This window comes from Acanthochromis polyacanthus, chromosome 2 (assembly GCF_021347895.1).
Source record: "Acanthochromis polyacanthus isolate Apoly-LR-REF ecotype Palm Island chromosome 2, KAUST_Apoly_ChrSc, whole genome shotgun sequence".
NCBI lineage: Eukaryota > Metazoa > Chordata > Actinopteri > Pomacentridae > Acanthochromis > Acanthochromis polyacanthus.
The window spans coordinates 20,848,517-20,867,445 of record NC_067114.1 but is presented as its reverse complement, the minus strand read 5'-3'; the positions used below and the strand labels follow the sequence as shown (position 1 = coordinate 20,867,445).

Sequence of the window (18,929 nt, the reverse complement as noted above, 5' to 3'; positions counted from 1 at the left end):
AATTTATTCGACTTCGCAGTGATGACTGCGGCTGCTATAACTGTCTGAAGCCAGCGCACCTCTTTTTCTTGTGTCTATACCCTCTCGGATGGATACGTCTCAGCATCCCGAGAAAGTAGTTCCGCAGAGTGAAAACTAGGGAGATCACCTTGAGCTTTTCTCTCACTGTTCCGGCTGTTTCATCGGTCGAGGCACTTCTATCGCAAGACAAGGTTGGTATCCTGAGCAGAGGCTGCACCGTGTTTCGTTTAACTTTCCTTAGAAGTGAACTGATAGCCCGTGGAGCACTGAGCTGCCACATTACTGTCGTTTTTCTTTAGCTACATCCTGCGCGGAGGTAAGTTTGGTAATGTATGAGTCGGTCGTTGTAGCTACTTTTTTATTACTAAATGCCATTTTCAACAAATTAAATAATGTCCAAACATGCTAATACATCAGGACAGCTTGGATAAATCATTTAAAAGCCCTGCTATGCTCGCTTAGTGTATATCTAAACAACCTTCTGACTTCAAAATGCAGTTAATAGATGGACAAAGTGAAGGAATGTGCTTCGGCACTGAGCAGCTGTTTATGTAGCGAACTGGTAACACGCGTTTTTTTGTACAACCGCGCTAATATATCTGCATTAATGACACAAACTGTGATATAGGAGGTCTTGAACACTGGAGTCGCTTCCTGATGCCTCGTGTTGTGGGTGTGGCCGCTGCGTTTCTCGGCCTCCCATTGGACAGTCTCCGTGATGTCTCTCAATCAGGAAAATGTGACGCAGATGAGAACGTGACCTTTACTGCATCGTCTGCAGCGTAACTTTAAATAAATTTGTAACTTACAGATGGGCATAAATGAACGACCACTAATATACAATACATTATCTAAAGCCGCATGTTATTATTGTTTTCCTTGACGTTATATAGCTCGTGCTAAAAGATAAATTCATCACGTTCCTTCTCCTCTTCATCTTCCTTTCCTGCAGTATGTCCTCGGAAATGCTTTAAATTAATCTGCACCATATCAGGTATATAGTTGTTAATAACCGTGCTATGATTAATGGTAGCTTAAAATGTGTATATTGCCTTAGCAGCCTGATTGCAGTGGCTTGCTGCAGTGGTGCCACAAATGATAGGCCCTGTTGACACTGGATACACACGCATGAAGGCAGGGCTCAGCCTGCTGTTTGGTTCGTCCTGGCACTTTAAGCTATAATTGGTGTGTGATCGCTGTATCATCTTTGTCAGTGTTTTCTCAAAAAAGGAGAGTAGGATTGGCCTAAAGGTCTTTGTCTGAAGTTGCATTTTAAATTGAAATGTGATCTAAAATTGATCTGCTGTGGTCGGGCCTGCAGCACAGCATGCATGCTTTGTTATATAGCCAGAAACCATTGTTATGTGTGTGACAAAATGCTGCAGACTCTGGTCATTGCTGTGCCCTTCCTGACTGAAGGGTCTGTTGACAAAATGTAGTCTGTAACTCAAGAGAAATGTCAGGTCATAATGTCAAATGATGTGGAGTTCTGCTGAAGTGCCTGCTACTTTGGTGAGTCGGTCACTTGTTGTATGAAATGATTTGTGGAAAATATTCAATTGAGATTTTCCTGACAGATTTTTTTACTTGTAGTTTGACTTGAGATATTAAAGTCAAAAGTCAAAGCTTCAATTCAGCATTCACAAGGGTAGGTTTCAAACGTGGTGGAGCATTATGACAAGATACAATCAGTATTATTTGTCACAAGACGACAACATGACATTTTTAAACCACTGACACAGCAGCTTAAATCCTGGGTTCATTGTGCTGCATAATGTATATCTGAAATAGCAGCCTTGGACTTTTCTTTGAAATCTATCATTTGTTCAGCTCTAATTTTGGGGATTTCTTATAATAAACTTCAGGGATTTGTCAAAATTATCTCCAAGTCAAAGTTACTTCTTACTCAATGAGAGTTCAAAAACCTTATCTGTAAATCCAGACTCTGGAACTTAGTCATCCACAGATATGAACTGCTGGTAAAATAAACTAAGTATATCTTATTGTTGTAGTTTTATCTGGAGTTGTTGGTGTTTGTCTGGCCTAAAAAGGACTATGACAAGTACCCAGCACTTTGCAAAATTGATTATGAATTGTGGATTTCTCCTGATACTGCAGTTATTTGATTTGTGCTCTTACCTGCTTTGTGGTAAGATAACTTAAGAGGCTGGTGCAAGAGGCCACGCCTTGCCCAGCTGGCACTGCTCCCGTGCAGTCTCTACCACTGTAGCTGCACGTGTGATGACTAATTTCACATAGGGCTAACACAATCAGTTGTAGGTATAACTTTGACACCACAGACATACTTGTGTTGAGCTGACAAAATGCTCAATTTAACGACAGGTGTTTGCTTTCTGTGTGATGTGCTTATACCCCACCTCAGGTTTGTATGGTTCACTACAAGCTGACTTTACAAGCAACATACTATAAGTACCATTGTATATTCCAAGTATTATACACTACTAACGCATGTTCTGTGTTATAAAAAGCCAATGCTTTGTTTTTTAGCCCTGAGGTGTAGTATGACCTGGACTGGTAATTATACTAACGTGACAATTCTGTGAATTGCCAGAGTCAAGTCTCATGTACGTCCATTAGTTCTGATCGTGGCGATTGCCCAGTCACAGCAGGAGCTCTCCATGTCCTTCATCCTCATTGACTGGATTTACTCTTGAGCTCCTGGAAGTGTTACACATATGCACGCGTGCTGGAGCGATCGGCTCTGCTGTTGCAGGGACTGCTTTATTCACTGGCATTGGAAGCTCCAGCACACTGGGGTGGCTGTGGAGGTCATTGATAGTAACGTGCTTGGTTGTCCCTAGGAGGAACAGGAAGATCTACTGGGGGTATGTAGTACAACCTTTGTTGAGTTGGTGTAAGAGACTGCAACCACTGGCTGATCACCATGATCCAGCCACATCTATAGTAGGTGATGGTAATGTGATGCCACCCTGACAGCTAGGATACCTGTCTGTTAATCATTGCACATGCATATTTTATCGATAAGTGACAAGAACATGGTTTAGAAAGGAAGGAAATGATAGTGACGGGAAGGTATGTTACAAAGCTAGATATGTTGGGAAGGGATTGAAGAGGATTATTAGCAGCCAGCTCTAAAGTTCGTCCTGCATCTGTGTCAGGGTTACTATGGCTGCTGTTGGCCTGTGGCTGCTAGTCACTGGCTGTCCTGGGTTCATGCACGCTATTTATGTCCATCAGTGAGCCATTACTGCCGATGTGTTTCCATAACAACCAGGGACTGGCAAGCTGGAACAGACAGACGGGCTGATATGATTTTATTGGTACCTTTTTATTGATTCCAATAAAGCAAGTTATTGCTGCACTTAATGAGGGATAGTCTTTACATGAGTTTCAAAAGTAATATCACAAAGAAGTGCTTCTTTTGCTAGTAATATTCCATCTGCTCCAAAAATAACACCTCACCTGAGGATGCAAGCAGCATTTGAGGTCACATTGCTAGAAGTGCATATATGAACATACAAGCTACTATATTTTTGTCCCAAGAAATTTGATCCTGTCCTTCTGTCACCGCAGTTAAGCAAAAGATATTCAGTGAAATTGTGGTGAATGTACATTTGAAATCCTCAGAATGTGCTGAATGGAAACAGACCAAACACAAAATAAGTCATGACATTTGGTAATCTCTCAGGTTGCTTTGTGGGAAAAGAAATGAAGTCATGATCCAGATGAAGGGGAAAAACAAAAAGATGTTAGGGAAAACGATCAGATGTCTTTGTTGTATAGCAGTGATATCTGAAGCAAGTGTTGTTTTGTTGTGTATGGAGCAAGATTTATTACTATTAGTAGTATTGGGAATTTTTTGGACTTGCATCTAGTTTGTAGTGTACATGTGTGGCCAAGAGATACAGCCTCTTCTGAAGGGAGGGGCTTGATACCTGATCTCCAGCTTACTCTCTGACAATTGTGCATCGTCTTTATGTTTTGCAATTGCAACTGTCAATATTGCATTACTATTAGGATTGCATTAAATTGCGAAATTGTGATGTCTTCATCAGAAAGCTACTTTACCAGCTGCTGTTATTAGCATGTGCAGATAATTTATTTCCGATTCTTATTCTTTGGAGAAATTCATGCCTCTGATAAGTCACTAAAACACCAAATGACTAATAATTAAACAAATATGCAACAGAGTAACAACATATGCCCACATTTCAAAAGTAATCACCAACAAAGTGTTTCTTTCCACTTAAAGTGTGAGATAATAGTCCATCTCTGCTGTAGCAGTACTGTACTTTTTTTTTTCCCCTCATTTCTTCAACAAATGGTCATAAAATGATAAATTAATTAAACAGAAAATTATTAAACACACATGACACACAATTTCCCCCCTCTGCAGTCTTTTGCAGTGGTTTAGCCCACTTGGTGGTTGTGTGTGTTGCAGTAGTGGGATGTGACTGCACTCACGTACAGCACTGGTCTGTCCCATTGATGGAAATGTTACATCATCAGCGAGGAGCTCCTGTTGAAGCAGCCTGTTGGTAGAGTGGCTCTGCCTGCAATCCCCCCACCATGCTGTATTTGTGATGTGATGAGTAAGAGGAAATCAGACCGCTAGTGTTGCTTTCTAATTCAACAGATTTTTCTCAGTGGAAAAATGGACGTGCCGTCAGTTGCAGTTACTCCACCCGAAAATTTCCATCTTCTTTCGGTGTTCCAAAGCCAAGCTTTATTTAATGAATCAGTCTTTGTGTCTTGCTAGTGGCTGATATTGAAAAATACTTTTAGAACAGATCTTGCTACTTTGTAGAAGAAATCAGAAAAGGGTTAGGGAGTAGTTGCCCTAAAAAGATATCAAGTTGTAAACCTGTTGCTCTGCCAAAGGATCAGCCAGTGAGAGTGTTGGTGATTGAATTGTCCTTGACTGCATAATTTACACTGAGGTAACATAATCTCTCCACTAGATTTTTGGACTGTGGTCTGTGTTTGCACTTGGGCAATGGTGATTGTATATAATTATAAAAGTTATGTAGGTGTATTTATAATATTAATTGCATAACTTTTTTTTTTATTTTAGTGATTACTTTTATTGCTATAATTGTCTCTGGTTTTATTTCAGTGTTTAATCAGTCACTAGTGTTGTAACCCACTTCTATAACCGGCTGTAGTTTGGAAAGTGCCATATAAACTTACAAATTACGGCCATGTACATTATTTTATGTACTATTCTCATATTGTGTGGCTTTTATGGGACCATCACAGTCTGGTTCCACATTGTATTGCAGTTCAAAAATGTAAGTAGTCCCCTCAGTGAAATTGCAAACTTCAAGGCATTTATTGAAGCAGAATTTTGACGAAGCAAGGACTTGACCTCAGTGAACTTAAAAAAAAATAAAAAAAAAAAAACATTTGATAAAGCTGCATGTCTGGTTATTTTGGACCCCAGTACAGGCACAGCACAGTTACAGATTGACCAAATGACCACTTCATCACACACAGTCCCAGTGCTCAAATTGCAGAGTTTTCTGTGACCTGCTGTACTGCCAGATTGACTGCTCTGTGAGAGATTTCTGTGTCAGTGTTGTAGTTATATAACCACAGAAATAAGAGCTGTATAGGAAGTGGCATTCCTCACCATATAGATACGCAATGCCACACCCCGCTGAAATACACCTACGGTGGTGGTTGAAACATGACCTAAAGTCAGTGAGTTCTCACACAGTCTCTGTCCTGGATAGATTTAGGGGAACAAAAGATAATGTGCACACATCTGCGCACCCTGTTTTAAACTGACTGTATTGAGCCATTTAGTAGAGCACAGGATTTTATGCAATACCTCATTGGTTCCACTATTTAGACTATATGTTTGGCCTTTTTTTTGGCTAGAACAGAGTACTGAAAGTGTCGTGATGAAAGCTTGGAAAGTCCAGCCCCCTAGACGAGCTTCGTGATGGTGTCGTTGCCATGGGTGACTCGGCAAAGTGGGAGGGGGAACAGAATATCCAGTGTGTTATAGCAGCTGAAAGAGCTACACTACTGTGTTCTCAGTACAGGTTGTAAAGACAGTGCAGCGTGCTACTGTCAACCTAAATATGTTCCTTTGCATTTCAGATCAACCTTTAGGTGTTGGTTGCTAAACAGCAAACAGTTTGTTCCTGCTTTTTCCAGTTGTCAGTAGTGTGCATTTATTCACTACTGATTGTGCAACCCTAAGTTAAAGAGTAATTCAAGAAAGGTAGTGTCTACAGATACGGACCCGTCCGTAGCCTGTGGCCTACGGATACGGCACTTTCCATTTGCCAGACAGATACGGACCCGTACGCGAGTCTCGCGATTCAAGAAGCTGCTAACCACTGCAAACTGTTGAAAGGTAAGCTAAGGTTAAGGTTAGGGTTCGTGTTAGGGTCAGGTTTAGGGTCCGTACCTGTAGTACCGATGCTACGGGTCCGTACCGCTAGAGTCTACCGGGAGTCACGTGACCAGATCTCGCGTATCTGATTGGCAAATGGAAAGTGCCGTATCTGTAGTCCACAGGCTACGGGTACGGGTCCGGGTCCGGACCCGTACCTCTAGCAACAACCTTCAAGAAAAGACAGTTTTTTTGCAAAATATGTGCTCACAATAATCCACTATTGATATAGCATGGTAGTAGTCACATTTCATAATCTCAATTTTAAGTGAAATATTTTTTAGTTTCTGTGGCTGAAAACTAAAATGGATACACTTAAAGGTTCCATGTGGAATTGCAGAGTTCGTGACCTCTAGGCTCTGTTCTTCAGCAAGTGGTCACCCATTTTAATGATATCATGAACACACATGAAACCACATAAAATACACAGTATATGTTCCTAACAATAATTTTGCAATATTCTGCGGGAATACAGGTGGCAGTGATACCCTAAGATATGTTGCAATGTGCCAACAGAAGTCAGGGAAGAAGAAGAATGCAAGCCAGTTGACAGATATGCAAACACTACAGGATTTAGAAATCATCTTTTGCAATGTATTTAGAGGAAGGAAATCCACACATTTGTTATAGCTCAGTCCAGTTTGATGAGTAACGATAAGTTAAAAAAAAATTTTAAATCACATGTTCGCTTGAGTTAGTAGAAAATGAACTTTTAACTCTGTCAAGTAATTAAGGTGCACATAAGTAAATCCACATTGTGACCTGAACTCTACCTCGTATCCAGTGCTGTAAAGGTCTGACTGTTCTTCAGCTGTTTTACTGTGTGTGGCCTGTCACAGTTGCCTGCCTGCTTACACGCCTGTTTTGCATAAATGTTAAAATCCTTTCTGTTCTGTATAAAATGCTGGCATGCCCTATTTGCCTCCTTTCTTCTTCTATGGTTTGAGGCACCAACTGTTTATCTTGAGGCTTTTAACTTCTAATATTCAACCAATTGTATTTTCATAAGCATCTGTTGACATTAATATCTTATATTAACTGTCTTTTTTTTTTTTCTGTGCAGGACTTCTCCAGTTGCACCAGAGAACATCATGCCTCTCGCAAAGTCTGCAGACATGGGCTCTGCCTTCATCCAGACACAGCAGCTCAACGCTGCCATGGCTGACACTTTCCTGGAACACATGTGCCTGCTGGACATTGACTCCGAGCCCACCACTGCACGCAACACTGGCATCATCTGCACCATTGGTTGGTGATTTTTGTTTGCACTCTTAAAGACAAACCTTTACAGCATCTTAAACATTAGCAGATATAACTACCGTGCTGTAGTGTTGTATTTGCTTCTCAAGAGAGCATATGTATCGCATTCATACATCTAAAGGACAGTTCATGTTTTACACCCTGATTCTTAGTCTTAGCATCATCCCCATTAATACTATTACTTATTATAACATTTTGCTTTTAAGTTTGATAATCACATTTTTGATCACAATTATTTACTTGTGTAAGAGCAACAGAAGTTGCAATACCATATTGAGATTTTAAATTCACAGCAGTGTGTCTTCTCTTTCATACTGTGCTGCATGAACATATAAATACAAAGGTGTTGGCTAAAATGTCAAGTTTGCACTGCAGCATACTCTTGTGAAAATTGAAATCATGCTATTTTTTTCAATCTCTTCCTTTCGATTCAACTGCCTACAGGGCCAGCCTCTCGTTCTGTGGATACCCTGAAGGAGATGATCAAGTCTGGAATGAACATTGCTCGCTTGAACTTCTCCCATGGCACACATGAGGTGGGGCTTTCTATATTTCTTTCTGCTGTGTAAATGTGTTGAAGGACTGCTAAGGTTCATAAGGTTAAGTCACATTTCAACTGTGCTGATTATGTCTATCAAACATGATTGTGTGCTTTATCACAGAAGGATATCGGTTAGTATGTGGCGCTTTGAGGCAATCTTTGCCTCTTCTCGTCTGTCTTTGTCAGCTTTTTCAAGCAGTGTTCATAGCTCTTTGTGTAACAGGTATAGTGAAAGTAGACAGTCAACAGGCTCACAATGAAGAAGCATGTAATTCCTGGTGAACTGTAATCAGCTTGGCACTCTAAGCAAGACTAAGCCAGTGGGCATGAATGGAAGAAAAAGTAAAGCTAACTTACTGGAGATAAAAATTTGTGCTAGGTAGCAAAGTTGAACTCACAACTGATGCAATATTTGAGTCTTTGCAAACTATCAGACCATTGTTTCAATGTATAATAAAGTTTGTTGATCAATGGTGAAATTCTCTTTTCTTTGTGTGTCCCAGCTTATATTCTGGTTGGGAGCGTAGCGTTCCTTGTTGAACCAGTTGTCAATTTAAAAAATGCTTCTTTTTACTCAACAGAACAAAAAGAGCTTAAACGATTTAGTGCGGCCAATATTTACCAGGCATAACTGGCAAATCCTAAAGGTGGAAGCTCGGGGGACACAGGAAGACTGATTGACTGCCTGCCATCAGCTTATACAGTGCAATGAAGCAGTTAGCTGAGATTAGTGGAACCTTGTGGACAACTTGACTCTGACCCTCAGGCTTCTGTAGTGAGATGTTAGAAAGTCCTGTCTAGAGTTTCGTCATATTTATCAACGGGTTTTACAATCTATAAGAAATATCTATAAATGAAAACGGTGAAATCAATTTCAATCGTTCAGTAGAGTTGCGTCATAAATTATCTGACATTAAGATCAGTTTTTGTAAAATGACATTTGATTTAGATGCTACTGGTTTGCTTTATTGAATTTTTTTAGCTGTCACATTAAAATGTAATTTGACGGCATTAACAGATGTGATGCATGTCGCACATAAAGGTGAACTGCTGTGGCATTTTGAAAATACTTGTGTAGATGAATAAAAGAATAATAATAATCACAGGTGCTTAAAATAGCAATGATTAATTCAGTTTGAGCAATTTTTAAGTCCTCTTCAGTGAAAATGATCCGTGTTTTGTGTGTGTTTAGTTGTTTCAGAAAGGCCAAGTTTTGCAGTGGTTTTGGGAAGAGCCAAAAGATACCAGGGCATTGTTAGCTTGGGGTGCTATAAATAAGTCATCTGCTCCACCTTTATCTACTCAGCAGGCGGCATGCCCAGATACTTTAGGCTTGTGTGTACAGAAACCATGCCTGACATTAGTCTGTTAACTGGAATGGCAAGTGAAAAGTATTTGGCAAAATTCAGAAAGTCGAGTCTTTCAAAACTAGCATAAATAATATCAAAGGATTTAAATTTTAACATCAACTGGAGCTTCACTTTACACTGGAATAGGACATAAATTACACATGCGTGACCCTGACCTACTTATACAGATAACGTACTGTTAAATGTCACTTTCTGCACGTTGCATTGGCCATAAAACAGGACACTGTCGACCTTTCTTAATATAAAAAGAATGCAGTACAGTGCAGGTTAACAGAAGCCAAAATAGCATGCCACCCAATTCACATCTTATTTCACCTTTCTGAAGCTGTGTTTTTAAAGTTTGCATTTCAAACGCTGTTGGATTATCTTGGACTTATTTTGATAACGAATGTAAATGTTTTGATGCTTTCCATAAAAATATCTTTTGTTTATGCTGATGATGAGACCAACCAGGTTTTTCCTTAGTCATAGTGCAGCAAGGGCAGTGTAAGTCAGCCAAAGTGATTACCTGCCACTTAAGTTATTACTGAAAGCTCTGGCTACCCAGGTGGACAGCATAAGCCATGTGCAGCAGGAAGCCGTCTTCAAAGTCACATGCTTACTGCACTACCCGTTGACGAGCCTTCACCGAAGAGCAAACTTAGTTGTATTAAAAACACGATAGTGCTGATTTTTTTTTTTTTTTTCCTATCAGCATTTTCCCACAGCATTTTAGCAAATGTCGGCCCCTGTAGCAAGGATTGTTACTGTCAGCAACATTTCCAGGGCAAAAGTTCACCCACTGGTCATTGTTTCTGTAATTCTTTTCGATGGAATTATAATCTGCCTTTGATGATATGAACAACAGAGCAGGAGTAATGATTTTACACAAAACTATTTGAAGTCTGTTTACACTTACAATTGTGCTAGGATTTAGACTGTTCGGCTTTATTGTGAGTGTTGTTCACCGACTTCACTGAAGAATTTCCTCTTTAGAAACACTGCACTTCCTTCGCAGACTTCCTTATAATAGACACTTACGGCAGCAGACGGTGCATTCTCGGAACATGGAGATTATGCATCATAAAATTAAGGTGTAGGTGCTCTAAACATGTCCGTTAGGTTGGTAGAGAGAACTGCATGACCCCACTGTGATGGTGACAGTATGAGCCATGTTTATGGCTGTGAGTTGTCACATGTACCTTGTCTTTAAGTTGCTCCAGTTTGATTTTTATGCTTGCATGGTGAAACCAGCATCTCACAGTAACTCATAGTATTGGCTTTGTAAAATGGTGCTTTCTATTTTTAATCGGTGTACATGATATCAATCAAAGATTAAAGAATAGAACAGCAGGATAAAGTTCACAAGTTTGATCAAAACTCAAACTGTGTAGTGCTGTATCATCAGTGTTGTCTCTGGATATTTGAACATGTTAAAATCTCATTTCCTATAGTACCATGCAGAGACGATCAAGAACGTGCGGGAGGCATCTGAGAGCTTCGAGCCTGGCAGCATCCAGTACAGACCTATTGGTATTGCCCTGGACACCAAGGGTCCAGAGATCAGGACTGGTCTCATCAAGGGAGTGAGTTAAACATGTTTCCATCACAACAAAACAGAAATCATTATAACTTTGACTCAGAAACATTTTACATGAAAAGCAAACCAGAAGAAAAGTAACATTATACCCTTTTAATGGTGTGACAGAGCGGCACAGCTGAGGTGGAGCTGCAGAAGGGCAACACCATCAAGATTACCTTGGACGATGCTTTCCAAGAAAACTGCAGTGATGATGTCTTGTGGCTGGACTACAAGAACATCACCAATGTGGTGGAAGTTGGCAGCAAAATTTACATTGACGACGGACTCATATCCCTGCAGGTTAAGGAGATTGGTGAGTTAGAAATTAGTAAACATAAATAGTCAAATACATAAAATCTCCAGTGTAACTGCTCTGTGTTAATATTATGTTGTTGGGTTTTTTTTTGTCTCTTCAGGCTCTGATTTCCTCATATGTGAGATTGAGAACGGGGGAACTCTGGGCAGTAAGAAGGGAGTCAATCTCCCCGGTGCTGCTGTCGACCTGCCTGCCGTTTCAGATAAAGACATCAAGGACCTGCAGTTTGGTGTGGCACAGGGAGTTGACATGGTCTTTGCCTCCTTCATTCGCAAAGCAGCAGATGTACATGCTGTCAGAGAAGTACTGGGAGAGAAAGGCAAAAATATTAAGATCATCAGCAAGCTCGAGAACCACGAAGGTGTTCGCAGGTGTGTATGTGGATGAAGTATTGTCTTCAGCAACGTTCTTCTTAGTGTGCAGATCTGGGTCAGCCGGTGCATTTGTGCTATATTTGCAGTTATATTGTCTGTTATTGGGTTGGCTGAGGAGCAAGACCTTATCAAAATAGATTGTCCACGGATGTAAATGCTGGTGGTTAGGAAGGCAAAGTCCAGGCTGTGAAGAGACCTTAAAAGCAGTGTTTAATAAAGCCACCTCTTTCACACACCTTTGATACTACTCACAGCTGGTTACTATGGGGTGTAACTGCATGTAATTGTCTGCCTGTCTTGCAGATTTGATGAGATCATGGAGGCCAGCGATGGCATCATGGTTGCCCGTGGTGACCTGGGTATTGAGATCCCCACAGAAAAGGTCTTCCTAGCCCAGAAGATGATGATTGGTCGCTGCAACAGAGCTGGCAAGCCGATCACATGTGCCACTCAGGTCAGATATACTGTATTTCTTAAGCTTTATTTCCTCCGGGAGAGTACCTGTACATAATACAGACTTAGACATGATCTCATGTAGGATTCTCAAGTGTAAGTATGTGCAGCAACAACAGTCTAAAGCATGGCAGCCTCAGGCTAATTTTCCTAAACGTTTCAGATGTTGGAGAGTATGATCAAGAAGCCTAGACCCACCCGTGCTGAGGGCAGTGATGTAGCTAACGCTGTCCTGGATGGAGCCGACTGCATCATGCTGAGTGGAGAGACTGCAAAGGGAGACTACCCTCTGGAGGCAGTACGCACACAGCACATGGTGAGTTGATCTATTTTAGCTATAATAAACATTGGAGAAACCTATCTAAAATCACACTGAGTCCTTTAATTAAAATAAGTATAGCTTACTGATTGGATAAATTAGCTATATCTTGCATGATGTATAATTCTTTCATTTTTAAAAATTGGGTTAGAGAAAAAAAAAATCAGTTTCTGGGAGATTACACTTTCTTGTTCCCTGATTTTTTATTTTTATTTTTTTTTTTTGTGTTCACCTGAACATACCTGCCACTTGCCATTCGATCGCTCATTGGCACAGCTTTCTTTCTTCCCATCTGACCAATTTCAAATGCTGACAGGAGGCCAACTGCATGTTTCTATCTTTTCGAGATCTTTACATCCAATCATTATTCAACTAGATATTTACTTCCATTTATGCATGCTAATGAGTAATCCAAAAATTGTTAGTCACTATTAAAAAAAAAATCAGTTGAGAATAATTGTATTGACATAATACAGAGTAGGTACAGCATTACTCTTTCATCCCTGGGATATTAAAACAAACTGTGTAGATGTTTTAAGTGGCTAAACCACTGCATAATGTTCACACCATAATGTGCCTGTGGTTGCAACCTTCTTTGATTGCATGCTGGTGCTTTCTATCAAAATTAAAGTAAAAGCATGTTGCCTGCACCTCTTGATAAAACTAATTCACTGTAGCTGTTATTCTGTACCACTTCCTCATTTGCCATGGTATCTTCAAACTGGTCTGCTCCGCTCTTCATCAGTGAAGACTTACGGTGCATCGACGACTTACCCCTTCATACATGTTTGGATTCATAAACGAAGTTTAAGCTGATGAAAAGGGAGTTATGAGTGATACTGCATTTGGATTTTTCTGCACAGAGCAATGTTCAGTCACTGCGTTATCTAAAAAAAAAAGTTTATTTCTGTATTTTGTTAAGCTTAAATTATCAATCGGTGACATGGCTATGGGGAATTTGGGACTTGTCTTAAAGTTTGTATCTGAAATACCTGCATTTTTTTCAGTCAGGGACAGACACTAACAAAATGTCTATTTCAAGTCTTAGACCCAAGACCATAAATATTTCAATCACAATAGCAAACCATAATTATGAATTGCATGGATGGATAATGCAGTTATGCCAGGTCTTCATTGTTCTGGTCTTCCTTGGCTAACTTTCGCTGTTCAGTTACACTGCAATACAGATGCAGGAGTGACTCAGCAGTCCTACTGAGCTCTGTCTTTGAGCTTGCAGCCCTTCTGCTCATGCCGCATGGGTTGCCTGAGAATCCAGAGTAAACTTCAACCTTGGTTTACCTCAAGTTGCTCATTTTGTTAGAAAAAAAATCACACTCACTAACACTGCTTCCAAGCAACTGTTGCTAACAAGTATTGCTTCTTTTGTTTTTTTTTCCTCCCCTCATTTACTTCAGACACTCAAACACTTGTCTTCTTTGTTTCTCTGGGCTGTTTTAAACCACCTCTTTAACTCTGTGTGCAGTGTGTGGCCTCTTAAACCTCAGCTAGCTTTATACCTCCCAGTTTACACAAGTCAAGTTTTTCAATAGTTTTTTAAGAACATTTAGTTTGATCTAACCTAGCTTGATTATTTAATGTTTTGATGTTAAGGTAAAGTAGTCTATTTTCAATAGTGTAGTTGTTTTAACTGTAGAATAACAGCTAGTATTGCAGTGATTAAAATTTAATATGCAGATGATTGTGGTAACGTTTTAACGTTGATGTTTCCTTATTTCCTCCCACTAACTGCACACCTAAACTCTTCTACTGACTGCCCCTCTGTTTTCATTCCGTCTTTCTTTTACTTCAACTTGTTTTTCTGTGTCTTCTTAACTTTGTCCAATTGTGTCCCCTATGTTCCTGTCTTTTCTCCCTTTCTATATGTCTTTTTGTTGTTGTTGTTTTACACCCGTGTGTGCTTGGTGTGGGAATGCCTCTCCTCGATGCATCTTGCCCTTACATGTGCCAGATTGCTCGTGAAGCCGAGGCAGCCATGTTCCACCGGCAGGTGTTTGAGGACCTGCGTCGTTCCACGCCGCACTGCAAAGACCCCGCTGAGGCCATTGCAATCGGCGCTGTCGAGGCCTCCTTTAAGAGCTTAGCCTCTGCGATCATTGTGCTCACAGGCTCTGGAAGGTAGGCAGGTTATCTGGTCCTGGCAGGTCATGGAGGTCACTGGTTCTTGAAGAGTCTGAGAGGGAGAGTAGGGCCAGATTCAGGTACTGACAAAGGGAGTAACTGGGAGAGACGGCAAACAAACTAGACCATTGGTTGATTTATTTTTTTGCCAGAGTGAACAAGTTTTAAAGATGAAAATGTTGGTTTTAAAAGGCAGAAATTTGCAGATATACCCCTCAGTTCTTTTCCCTATTTTTGACTTGATTGATGTTTTTATCTCCTAATTTGCTTCACTGGCTACATTTGTTTAACCAGGAGTCTAGCTACATGTTTACCAGTCTCTCCCAGTGGTGTGAGTGCCTTAATGTGGAGTGATTGAGAGTAACCCCCCACCCTTCCCTTCGGGGCTCAGATAGCACGAGAGGCCGAGGCTGCCACCTTCCACAGACAGCTGTTCGAGGAGCTGAGGAGACACTCCCATCTGACCAGAGACCCTTCAGAGGCTGTAGCTGCTGGAGCTGTCGAGTCATCCTTCAAATGCTGTGCTAGTGCCATCATTGTTCTCACTAAGACTGGGAGGTAAGAAAGAGAGGGATGGATGCGAAATGATCCTGGTCCTAAAGGTAAGGTGTTGCCAGACACATGCTAGTCTGTTTAACACAGCTCCTGATTCTCCCTCCAGTACCCAGTATGCTCTTGGATATCCCCCCTTGAATTTAGTGTGTGTATGTGTGTGTGTGAGAGAGTGAGAAATGTGCATTTTTATGTGAGGAGGTAGAGATAGCAACTCTTTCAGAATAAAAGTGGGAAATGTCATTAGCCCAGGTTAGGTGTCCACCTTTCACACTGTTCATATTGTCAGTGGTTATGTAAAAAATTGTGATATCTGGTACGGAGACCTTTCTCATCAGTCCAGTGCAAAGCTCCCTTTTTAAATTCACTAAAATTGTTGTCTATATGAATTCATATGAAAATATTAATGGAAATCAGTGGTAATATAAATGTCACTTGCTGTACATAGAAGCTTGCCAGCATGGCTGTTAGTTATGGGTAGCTTCCCCAATAAAACTGCAGCAAAAAATTGATTTCACAATACAGCCCTGACTGATTCACCAGGAATGTTTTGAGTGTTTGAGAGTGGACACCTTTTGGGCTACTGGTGCTGATGATGTTAATCTTCAGCACACACCATCATACACCAAAGTGTTGTTGTTTTGGCTGCCTCAATCTCTCAGAACTGTAAGGGTGTTTACAAGTTTAGACTTGTGTTCTCTGCTTCTCCTGTTAGTTTTGTTGAACCTGTTAGGGTGGAAGTACATATTTTGTGGTTGTTTTTATTCATCTAGTTGCATGTAACAAAATTGATCTCCAGCATACAGGCTCTAAACCTGAGAATACGTCTAAATAAGCCAAACGATCTGAGAACACTTAAGCGTGGTGCCTGGTTGTTAAGTTTTTAATCACACTGACTTACTACTTGCAAGAATCCATCTGCATGGGGTTAATTTATATGTGTTAGGTATTGACGTCATTGATTTACACAGTGCTACAAACATTATGCAAGTCAAGATTTTGTACGTTCTGCTGTGAATGTACAGTCATTTGGAAAAGGTGTGCAAACCCTGAGGCTAATGACATGAGCAAATGCTAGTTGGATTCAGGTTGCTTACAAGGGACATGACAGAGTGCTCACTGAAACCTTTAGTTTTTCAAAGAGCATCTTGATGCTCCTCAACACTACTGGGACAGTGTATGTGTTTTATAGACCGGTGAAATTAAGATTCTGTTCGGGAAGAACACAACATTATGGCTTAGAAATGTATTGTATACAAAACATGAAAACATCGTCCAATGGCAGTCTGCCAGCTAAAGTTGGATGATGCAACAGTGATCCTAAATTACTAAGTTATCACAGACCTTAGTACAACAGAGATACATGGGACTGGAGATTACACTCCTACATGGGGTGACCAAGTGCTTTTCATACCAGGCGTCCTATCATTGCTGCCAAAAGTTTGGTCAGATACTTAAATTGAAGGCTTCAAGTTTTAATGAGCACATTCAGTAAAGACACCAAATACTTTGTTTGCTTGTGATTATCCTAAAAATGTGTTTATTTATGATTTCCACTTGGACCATTATCACATTTTATTACCTGTTAATGCAGAATACCAGGTAGCTCTTAATGGTTCACCAGATGAGGGGTTTGCATACTTTATTTATTTATTTTTTATTTTGCCATAGAGCTGCTCTGCAGGATTTAATCAGTATTTTTGCATTGAACATATTAAGGTGTTTATCTCCATAATTTCTGCAATGAATTCACTTTGTTGAAATAATTATATGACTTAAAATGTAAGTGAAGGTCTTTCTTTGTGCAGGTCTGCCCACCTGATCTCCAGGTACAGGCCACGTGCCCCCATCCTCGCTGTGACCCGTAATGCCCAGACAGCTCGCCAGGCCCACCTCTACCGTGGAATCTTCCCCGTCCTCTACACCAAGCCTGCCAACGATGTGTGGGCAGAGGACGTCGACATGCGTGTCAACTTTGCCATGGATATGGGTAAGCAACTGTGTCACTTTTAAGACCCTGTATAATTATATGCCAGTGCAGGCAAACAACTTGTGATCTTTGGAAAACAAACGCGGCCAAAAATGAATTACAATTCCATGCAGTTTTCAAGGGCATAACTTAGAGGAGTCATTGAATGAAAAATTATTTCACACACCTTTTGCTGTCAAGCCTTGACCCAGAACACTGTTTAACTGCATTTAATACATCAAATTAGCAAAGCTTGGCTGACCATTTCATGTTTAATTTCCCAGGCAAGGCCAGAGGCTTCTTCAAAGAGGGAGATGTTGTCATCGTCTTGACTGGCTGGCGTCCAGGCTCCGGTTACACCAACACCATGCGTGTAGTCCTGGTGGCCTGAACAGACAACAGCGCTGCTCTGCTTTCTCCCTCCACCTTCCTTGACCTTTCATAGCTCTCCACCCTACACCTCACTCCTGCTCACAGCACTTCTCATCCAACTCCTGGGTTCGCAGACTCAACAAATGAGCATTTAGGCAAAAATGCAAATAAATTATAAAAGAGAGTGTATACCGTTTGTGGCTCGGGAGCTGTTTTGGGTGGGAGTAGAGTTTTGTTCCATACAATTCCACATTTTCATTCCTTTCGCACTGATTCTCTCAATCAAACCAGTCTTCAGGGCCTCAGATTAATACACCCTGACCACAAACTGCTGTATTTTATTCACTGAAACACTTGTATTACTAAAAGTGAAAGTCTGAGTGAATGCGTCTTGGTCTGTGTGCATGCGCATTCTAACTCTTGTTTAGGTGGAGTTGGTGGCGGGGCTGGCTTACGTTAACAGAGCACCTTGAGTACTGTAACAGTTCACTAATCACACTCCTCTCCTGATTTAACGAACAAAATAGTGGCATCCTATATCAAAGGGCTCCTCCCACAAGCGCAGCCTTAGCTCCACCTCTCCACCCAAACAGATCCTTCTGTAGTGCTGTCTAAGTGTCCTCATCAGCTTTCACTGTATTTCAGTGTATCTGTAAGTGTTGCACTCCTAATCTACTCAAGACTATGTTACATTCTATATTATACTTGACTTTTGTGAATGGTGAACTTTTGTTTTAGGACATCCAATGCTACTTATATTTTGTCCTACTATAGAAAAAGGTTAGTTTTGGATGTCCCCTCCAGAGGTGTTTGCGCTAGTTACTGTGTTGGTGTTGTTAGATGTATCATGAAGCCTTTACGTTTCTTTGCTTTGGATCATATCCAAGTTGGCACTTATGAATCATGTCTGGTTCTCGAAAGTTGACTGATATGAAAGAGCACTTTTGTGGTCTTTTTTTTTTTTTTTTTTTTCCCCCCAATTGACTAATGCAGAGATGATGCCCTGCCCCTCTGAGTCAAAGTGGAAGATGGGTAGAATCCCTCTGCTTGTCTTTCTATGCTGGTGGCCCATTGTAGCTGTCCTCATGTGTTTAACTTGCTTTTAGATTGTGATGCTAGAGTGTAAGAACTAACTAAATGTAAAGGGGTATTATATTGTCTAGCTGGTGTACTGAGCTGTCCTACAAGACTGGACTTCCATCAATAAAAGAGATGAGCACCTATTCAAGTTCTGCCTTGCAAATGTTTTATTTGATGAATTATCTGAAGTCTGTGTGTGGCACTACAGTAACTT

General features: G+C 40.7%; 1 protein-coding gene across 2 annotated transcripts; it reads left to right on the top strand.

Annotated features, from left to right (window-relative positions):
- Positions 1-68: 68 nt before the first annotated feature.
- pkma (pyruvate kinase M1/2a) lies at positions 69-18,863 on the top strand. 2 transcript variants are annotated; one of them, XM_022206512.2, is made up of 11 exons: positions 69-212; positions 7,473-7,657; positions 8,114-8,205; positions 11,014-11,145; positions 11,268-11,454; positions 11,558-11,828; positions 12,135-12,285; positions 12,448-12,600; positions 15,134-15,300; positions 17,103-17,284; positions 17,548-18,863. In XM_022206512.2, the coding sequence occupies exons 2-11, from the start codon at positions 7,501-7,503 to the stop codon at positions 17,652-17,654; spliced, it is 1,599 nt and encodes a 532-aa protein (XP_022062204.1). In that variant the 5' UTR covers positions 69-212; positions 7,473-7,500; the 3' UTR covers positions 17,655-18,863. The 2 variants fall into 2 exon arrangements, with proteins under 2 accessions (XP_022062204.1, XP_022062203.1); XM_022206511.2 differs by lacking the exon at positions 15,134-15,300 and adding an exon at positions 14,573-14,739.
- Positions 18,864-18,929: the final 66 nt, after the last annotated feature.

What these genes read in the sequence shown, in the direction of transcription:
- pkma (XM_022206512.2), top strand. Translation starts at nt 7,501, where the DNA reads ATGCCTCTCGCAAAGTCTGCAGACATGGGCTCTGCCTTCATCCAGACA. An exon ending in CCTGCAGGTTAAGGAGATTG is followed by an intron (nt 11,455 to 11,557) that starts GTGAGTTAGAAA and finishes TTGTCTCTTCAG; the next exon opens with GCTCTGATTTCCTCATATGT. An exon ending in CAGTACGCACACAGCACATG is followed by an intron (nt 12,601 to 15,133) that starts GTGAGTTGATCT and finishes TTCGGGGCTCAG; the next exon opens with ATAGCACGAGAGGCCGAGGC.